General features: G+C 40.1%; 1 protein-coding gene across 1 annotated transcript; it reads right to left on the reverse strand.

Annotated features, from left to right (window-relative positions):
• LOC109824707 (DNA-directed RNA polymerases I, II, and III subunit RPABC5-like) lies at window positions 4,678-7,796 on the reverse strand. Its single transcript, XM_020391348.1, has 4 exons — window positions 7,649-7,796; window positions 7,469-7,527; window positions 5,043-5,137; window positions 4,678-4,932 (listed from the first exon to the last, which is right to left on the reverse strand). Exons 1-4 carry the CDS (start codon window positions 7,682-7,684, stop codon window positions 4,907-4,909), a joined length of 216 nt encoding a protein of 71 aa, XP_020246937.1. The 5' UTR covers window positions 7,685-7,796; the 3' UTR covers window positions 4,678-4,906.

The following is an 8,635-nucleotide window of genomic DNA, read 5'->3' on the forward strand; positions in this document are numbered from 1 at the left end:
AGCACCCGCAGAATCGTGTTTGCACTTTCAAAGTAGGCACTCATGCATTGTGGCATCCTGCATTCGCAATTAGAGTTTGTGTTGTTTTCAGTTGGAACACCTAAAACTATTTGTCTAAGAATAAGGATTCAAATCGCTTTAGAATAGATTTTGTGTAGTGATATGCCAAAGTATATAGCCAAAGTTTGTAAAAACGCTGTGTCTTTGTTCCACATAAAAATGACCAAATGAGGCAGTAACAAATTTCATTACCAACACTTTAGCCCTTGTTATGGATTTAGCATTTCGCAGCCATTAACAGTAGATTTCTTCAATAATAAGCATCAAACTCTGATCATTTGCTCGTCTATTTCTGTAATGCTTTCTGGTTAAGAAAACCTGTATAGACGGCAACAATATGAGATGGTACGACATTAAGTACATACTACATAATAGGAAAGCATAAAACGTCAGAATTTTTACCTTCATTATCTCCCACTCGTTTTTATACAATGGATCTCCTAGGCGCATCTATAGCGGGCTCCGTAACATTATAAGCATCCAAAATCAGTTTTTTGAACACGCTAATATACTGTAGCAAAGAGGAAGAAATAACACCTTTATATTATGAAAAATCCTTAGCATACAAATGGGTAAATAACAAATATATGCGCTCTCTTACAAGAAACTACTCATCTAAAAATTAAAAAAGACCCTCATACACAATCATGCATGCAACCGTTAATTTCTTAATGAAGTTTGGTATGCTTCTTACGTCTGGAAAGATATCAGCATGCACGATATTATAGCGTTAATGATAAAAAGATCAGAATTTTTTTTCTTTACCCAAACATGATTTTATTTCCTCTCTATTTCTGCGGCAAATCTAAAAACTTTCAACATATCCAGACAGCTTGAAAAGCTAGAACAGAATAAAACAATGGTTATACAATAATGGTCCGTGAATGTTTTTTAAAAGAACAATTTTTCAAAACAGGCCCCATTTCATTTTTTTTTATTTTAAAATGACCTATTTTTATTTACGCAAAAGACTGAACGCGTTTTTACAGCACGTCAGCCTAAAATCACACCTCACTAAAACAGTCGGGGTTTAACCCGAGCTATCTTACAAACCCCGACTATTTAGGAGGGTGTTAACTCATTAAGAAGCCTAAACCTCCTAAAATTTTATGTCCTGAAGATAGTCGGATTGGCAATCTCTCCGGGGCACTATTTAGGAGGGTGATTAGGCTGACGTGGCAAAAACAGGTCCGGTTTTGATAATAAAAAAATGGTGCGATTTTAAGAAAATAAAAAAGGGACATTTTTTAAAAACAACTTTTTTTTAATATTAATTGCAAAATCGACGTTCAGGAGAAATCATTGCAAATCAAACACCTTTTTTGTCGATCTTTGCTAGCGAAGAAATTGTTGTTGAAAAGTGCATCGGGAACTCACTAAAGTGCATCTCTCTCACGCTCGTCTCCCTACCCCATCCCACCTAGCCATTTCTCTCTCTCCTCACTCACCTCCCCCTTTTCGCGAATACCGCCCATCCCTCCCACAGATCCCCTCCCACTTCCGTTCGCCACGCTCTAACGCCCAATCGACGCCGCTCTGCTGGCGTGGTGATAACAAAGCGGTGATGGAGCTCGTGCGGCGTGAGTGTGGCTGGTGAAGCGGTCGAGGGGCTCGGCTGGCAGGGCGGAGCTCGAGATGCTCTGGCTTGAGCTCCGAGGGCGGGAGCGGATAGGCTCTGAGCAGAGATGGGCGGACAGGCGGTGAGAGCTTTGGGTTCGAACGGTGTGCTAAGGGGCTTTCGTCGCGTGGCGAGGGGAGAGTGTGGGCCGGTCGGACGCTTGGCCGATCCGTGCGTCGGGGGGCAGAGGTTTGGCGGGCGATGGAGGAGACAACGACAGTGCAGGCGGTCGTCGGGCTCGGGTTGGTGGCGGTAGATCTGGGGGCGGAGCTACGGGTGAAGGAGGTGGTGCATTTGGTGAAGATGTGACGGCGGGGTTGGTGAGAGAGGAGATGGCATTTTTAAGTTGGAGGGAAGTGAAGGACGGGCTGAGCGTGCAATTTGGAGTTGGCAGGTGGCGAGGGGAAGTGGGAGGGGTCTGCTGGGGAGGGATGGGGGTGGGGGAAAAGAGGGCGGAGATTGAAGTGAGGAGAGAGAGATGCCAGGTGGGAATGGGGTAGGGAGAGAGGAAGAGAAGATGCACGACCACTGTTTAAAAAATAAACCTCTGGCCTAGTCCGACTAGGCGTAGCGGGCTAGGCCTAGACGGTACCGTAAGGCCGCCTAACTACGCCTAGCGCCTAGTACGGCTATTTAGGACTGGTCAATCTAGATTTTACGAGCGTTTAGAGGAGAGCATCGTCTGGCTTACGTTGGATTGCACCTGTAGGCTTTGAATTGTGATTTTATGTGTCGTGTCAAGCCTACACGTCCTACACAAAACTCCATTAACCTCAAAATGAACAACCTTCACTACCTCCCTCCGACCGGTGCAGCAAAACTCATCGACCACCCCTTATAAATAAAGAAGAAAAAAGCCCAGAAACGCTTAGGCGGCCGCGCCTAGGTGACTAAGACAGCTGGGCGCGCAAGTCGACGCCGTAAGAAGCGCCGAGCGTGTTACAGTAACATTGTGGCACCGAGGCCCTAGTAGTCCCGTGCACTCAACAAAGTATCTTCGTAGCAAAAGCGACCCAAAAGGGTTGGAGTGTTGGCCATTATTTTGCTTGAAGCGGTCAGATTTTGCCAATATATTTAAAAAGGTTGTTTTTAAATTTGTCCATACAAAAATGAAATGGGGCTGTTTTGGAAAAAATTGTTGGCTTTTTAAAATATATAATGGGTAAATCGTACTTGAAGAACTGATATGGATAAATTTTTTTAAAAAAAAGAAGATTTTCGCCGTAATCACAGTATAACTGCAAAGATCTTTACGCTTTTGCGGCATGGGAGGCTACAAACCTTAAGGACATCGAGTACACATCGCATCTGCCGGCGGCGTCACGCTACATCTATTCGAGCAAAAACCAACAACAAACCAATCATTAACCTTCATCCTCCAAAAAATCATAAAAAGCATTCAAGTATTTTCAACCATACCACTCCCTAAAATCATAGACATTACTGCGTCCCGCATCCGGCGGAATTCCGAGATGAAGAAATCACAAGTGAAGCAAGCTGAATCTTTTGTGAACTCGTCTGCATGTAATGCCTATATCCACTCACCGTCTCCTCGTCCCACTCCTGGATCGATTACGAAGCTCTTGCTAGTCGCACCATCTCGATGTCGGTCGGCCGAGCGGCGGCAGCGGCGGCGGCGGGAGAGAAGTGGCTCGAAGGAGGCGTCGAACTCGACGTCGTAGGTCTTCTTGTTGTCGAGCTCTCTCGGCCTCTTCTTCTTCCTCCCATCTCGTAGTCCGTCGCCTGCCGCCGATGTCGTCCGCGCATCGTCCGGCGTTGCGGGACGAGGCGGCGGAGGTGCTGAGCGGGCGGCGGAGGCGGAGGGAGGCTGGAGGGGGAGGTGAGGCTAGGGGTTAGGGTTTATTTTAGGCGTTAGGGTTTTTGGGGAGGGGATCGGAGGAGGCGCGGATAAGAGATTGGATGGAGGGCTCTCATTTTGAACGGGTGAAGGTTAGGGGTTGGAGTGAGAGCGAGTGTTCGTTTTACTAAATTGGGTAAAATTTTGGGAATTAATGAAAGAACGAAAAAGTCGCTTTGGATATTTTGGCAAAGAGACCATAATAGCGATTATTCAAAATAATTGTTGGAAAAATCATTTCCCAATATTACACGCATTAGAACTTTAACTTTTGCTTTCTGGACTTGTATTTCTGTTTAAATTCACTATAATGGTTCAGGTAAAGATCTTATTGAAAGTGAAGCTGCCGATGCATACTTGGTATTATATAGCCTTTTATGCGCCAGTAGGTAGAGAAATGATTAGGTTTTGAAAAAATCAAACAACTAACATCTATTTGATAGCTTAACTTTTGTTAAAACAAGTATGAAGCATAGTGGGGGTGGGGGGTGGCGGTGGGCGGGGTGGGGGGGGGGGAACAATAACGGTCTTCAGGTCTTTGATACAGCTCAAATATGACCGATAGATACAAAACTTAACATATCCACATCTGCTTATCAAGTATGAATACGGGTATATGTTTTGGTAAAAAAAAATTATATCTATATCCGCTAAAATCAGATACCGATACTGATATGTACGCAGATATACATGTGGATACAGAATGAACATGAGAAAACTAGATAATATTGAAAAAATATATATAGTTCATATGATACACATGTTCATTATATTTGAAAAACTAAGATTAGACATCTTGACCATCAAAATGAACCTCAAATTCATTAATCTAAGGATTAAAACTATTGTAACAATATGACCAATATGTATTCAGATATTTTAAAGATGAACTTGTGTATTTCATTATATATAGCCATATTTGTTAGTACATCCTATCGGTTTTAACCATATCCACATCCTAACAAATACGAATTTTTTGTGCACCCCCTAACAAATACGAATATTTTCGTGCACCCCTAGTTGTGCACATATCACCTATTGCTTGTGCACATAACAGAAAAAAATTGAGATATCATGCCATTGATATCTCAGCAAATACCCGCAGTAAAGTTTAAGCAGACAGCAATGCTCAATTCAAAGATTCACATAAGCAAAGTACCGGCAAATCGAAAATTAATGCTGTCATCAACCTTTGAGTTCTACTTCTTAGCTGAAGATATTCACTGAAATCCGAAGCAAATACCAGAAAAACAACACGATACGATATATTACATGACACCAGCCAGTCTTAAAGCCTGTTACAATGATACCATGGACAGCTAAATATTAAACCACACACTTTATCTCCATGCAACTGCACCATCTCCTCACTAACTTTGTTCATTCTTCTCCAGGGCTGCGGCAAAAAAAAATAAAAATAAAAAATAAAAAAAGAAGAAGAAGCTATAGCATGAAAATGAAGGGAATAAAGGAATAGAAATGAGATAGGACTGAGTATGAAATTACTGTTGTAGTTGAGGAGCTTCTCAATGAGGTCGACATGAGTCATCAGCATTCGCCTGCAGCAGTAACGGACCAGCCCCAGTGCATCGAGCGCATCCCTAATAAATTGAGACAAACCTCGTGAATCTTGATTGTACGCAGTAAAATATCAAAAAACATTATGCTGTATATAATGCTTCATCTGCTTAAATACAATTCTAGAAGAAGAGACCAATTGTTCCTTGCGGTCCAAAATGCCCTTTAAAATCAGCAGTAGGAACTAGGAAATTTATCATCCCCGTGCATAAGTTCTATAACAGTCATAACTTTTAAATGATTTTCCTAGACCCAAAAATACCTATTAATAAAATGTGAGTGAAAACAGCAGCAGCAAGGCTCTGATCAAAGATTGATGGGGTCTCTGTAAGCATGACACCTGACCTCAGCTGGTTTAATATGTACTAGTATTTTGGCGCACACAATGTGAGCTTGATACAAACATGGGGACTGGTGTAGTCAAATTGTCAAGGGATTGGGTGGTTTTTTACGGCATTTTGTTAACTTTCCCACATGTGAGGGCATTTTCGTTGAACTTTTAGGGATTTCAAGTGTGAGAACATTTTTATTTCAATTTTCTAGTGTGAGGTCATTTCCCTTTTTTACCCCAGCAGGGTGTTTCTTTTGAATTTTTAAAGGATAAGGACATTTTTGGCATTTCAAAAATGAAGCTCACATGAACCAAAAAGGGAGCTTTCTTTAAATAATTGTATATATTTGCTAACCACCCTTCCATCAACATACATTTTTGTAATATATTTGCCTTAATTAGAGATCTGTAAGGATGTTGTTCATAAACATGAACTTTTAAATTTAGCATGAACTAGATAGGTGGCTGGTTCTCAGATCTTTGTCGATAGAATATAGTCAGGACAGATGATGAACTTCAGCTCTATTCCATGGAGCAGCAAAGTAGGGATCTCCCAAGATGATTTGGTTAATCAGATGTCTCGTCATGAGAATGTATATCCCATTAGCACTGTAGCTTCAGAAAGATCAAAATGCATGTCATTTTGGAAAACTCAAAACATACATGGATTTCCAAAACCACCTAAATGCAAAAGGATAGACAGATTATGAAGCTTCATGTCTTTCATCTCACATGTAGATTATTGATAGGACATGAACATTAAGAACAACTAGTTCAATGGCTTCACCGTAATCAATAAATCAACAGGAGCAAGCATGGGATTCAGAATCCAGATCACGGTTACATGTTATGAAAGGTTTTCTAGTACAAAGCATGATGAACCATATAAAACAGAACATTTTGCGCACTTTGTACAGGTCTTCTCTAATTTTCCAGAGATTTGAAACTGAGTTTATTTGGCCCTACTGTCTACTAGATATTAAGCATATATATGATAATGCAAGTATATTACCATACCCAGCTATTGTAGTTGTTCATTACGGATAGGGTTTTAGTTGCTATAAAGGGGAGGGGATGATATAGGATGCTGCAAGGATTTGTGGTTCAGTCTGCTTAAAAATATTACCAAAATGAAAATAGTAATACTATTTATGGATTAATGGATTGACAACGACATAAACAGACTAGAGAAATAATCCTTATATCTTCCTTCCCTAAGTTATTGTTTAGCTTTTTCATCCTATAATAGATATAATAAGGAGACTTCGGATGAACCATCAAACCCCCTACGAAAACAGACCCACAGAGAGAAATAAAATGTGAGAAGGAGCGTACGCTTAATCTCATTCTTAACATCAATTGCTTCCGAATAATCAGCATAAGCACGTACACACTGTACAAAGGCAATAATCATCACTTCCCCCAATCCAGGTAATTTCGCTCCGAGCAATATTCAACCCATTATGCCTACTTATTTGCCGGTCCAATTTATAAACCATCTATAACCCTTTTGATCTGCTTCCTTCCATACCGTTTTCCAAGGTCTAACCTTTCTCCCCAGTGCCTTCTCACCACCTCCATGCATGGAACCCTCTTACATAAGCTGCAAATAAATAGCGTCATTTTTCTATTTAACTGGTCTACCTCTAGCATTCTCTCTTCATCCCTAGCTACAAAGACCAGCTTTCAGCTTCAGCCTAAGATATGATTCCCAATCCTCTTCTCGTTCCTCCCCGACGCATGACCATACTTTTACCCTCAACGTTATTTTCAGTTGTAAATTTACTGCTTTTCCCTCTGATTTTTTTTTTCTATAACACAAACGAAAACCCATATCAAACACTAATTCCGCTTCAGAAGTAGAGCCAGCAAACAATCAATGCACTAATTTTGCACTAAAGAAACAAATTCAAAAAAATTAACAGATTTTGATCAAAAAAAAAAAAACTAACCGCTAATAAGCTTATGATATCAATTAAGCATACGAATTAACAAAAAATAAAGAAATGGATTCGGTTCTCACCCCTCAGTGTAATCCGCCTGCAGCAGATCGAGATACGTATCCCACTTATTCCCAATCACCTGAACCACAAACCAAATCCACATCAAAACCCTAGATATCTATATCAATCGACGCCAAATGACAAACCCTAGAATCTGATAACATCGAGAACTTAAACATCGAAAGGGATGGGGGCATAACCTTCCCGCAAGTGAAGCAGCGAACAGGGATGATCATCTTCGAGTCCTCCCTCGCCGCCTCTCGACGATTTCGATCCTCGGAGTTGAGAAAGGTAGAATTTTTCTCGGGGTTTAGGGTTTTTAAAGGAGAAAGACGGAGACTGAAGCGGTCCGCATTATGACGTTAATGGGCTTGGACCCGTCTGTGTAGATTTCCCGCCTTTCATTAAACCCCCTGAGTCTGGAAGATTTGCGCAGAAAGATAATAATTTTTAATGATTAGAGAAAATACACTAATTTTTGGGTTCACCATTTTTTTCTGGTTTAAAAAATTCACCTAAATTACTATTTTTAGTTGAGAATAATAGATATCAGATTCTCTTTATATAATAATGGTGTGACTATATCTAAATATGTGAATAAAAAGAGAGAATTCTACACATTATACTTGGTTGAGATTAAGCCACATCATTGTATATGAGAGAATCTTCTCATGTGACATATGATACTCATTAATCTGTTTCTAATAAGATAATTTCACATATCCAATATAATCAAAATAAATAAACAATCTATCTCAATAAAACATCGATAAAATCGAAACTAACTATCACCAACTCTAACATCGAAATGGAACGAAATCATAATAGTTTCATTTTTTTTCAATTCGACAACCTTTTTTATTGAACTTAGATCCACCTACTTAAGAAAAACAAAGTCTATCATTTAAAAGAAAAGCACATAAATAATTAAGTTTCAGATGGACTCGTGTTGATTCTAAATAAAAGTTCCCTTTCTTTTCCAGTATTTTTCTTTTCTTACTAATTTTAAAATTTAAAGTTAGTGATGCATTTGTGCAAATCACTCCAAAATTTAGGGGTTTTCTGAAATTCACCCAAAAAGAAAACAAACTAACAAGAGAAACCCCTCCAAAATCCCAATTTGGGCAAAATCCAAATAAAAAAGAAGCACCCAATTTTCCCTCCGCCTCTCGCCGGCGATCAATCGA

Source organism: Asparagus officinalis, chromosome 9 (genome assembly GCF_001876935.1).
Source record: "Asparagus officinalis chromosome 9, Aspof.V1, whole genome shotgun sequence".
NCBI lineage: Eukaryota > Viridiplantae > Streptophyta > Magnoliopsida > Asparagales > Asparagaceae > Asparagus > Asparagus officinalis.

Bases quoted from the DNA above. Each gene is read 5' to 3' on its own strand.
- LOC109824707 (XM_020391348.1), bottom strand. From the start codon at position 7,684: ATGATCATCCCTGTTCGCTGCTTCACTTGCGGGAAG. The intron at 5,138-7,468 runs GTGAGAACCGAA...TCAATTTATTAG, and splicing joins CAGGCGGATTACACTGAGGG to GGATGCGCTCGATGCACTGG. The intron at 4,933-5,042 runs GTAATTTCATAC...TTTTTGCCGCAG, and splicing joins GAAGCTCCTCAACTACAACA to CCCTGGAGAAGAATGAACAA.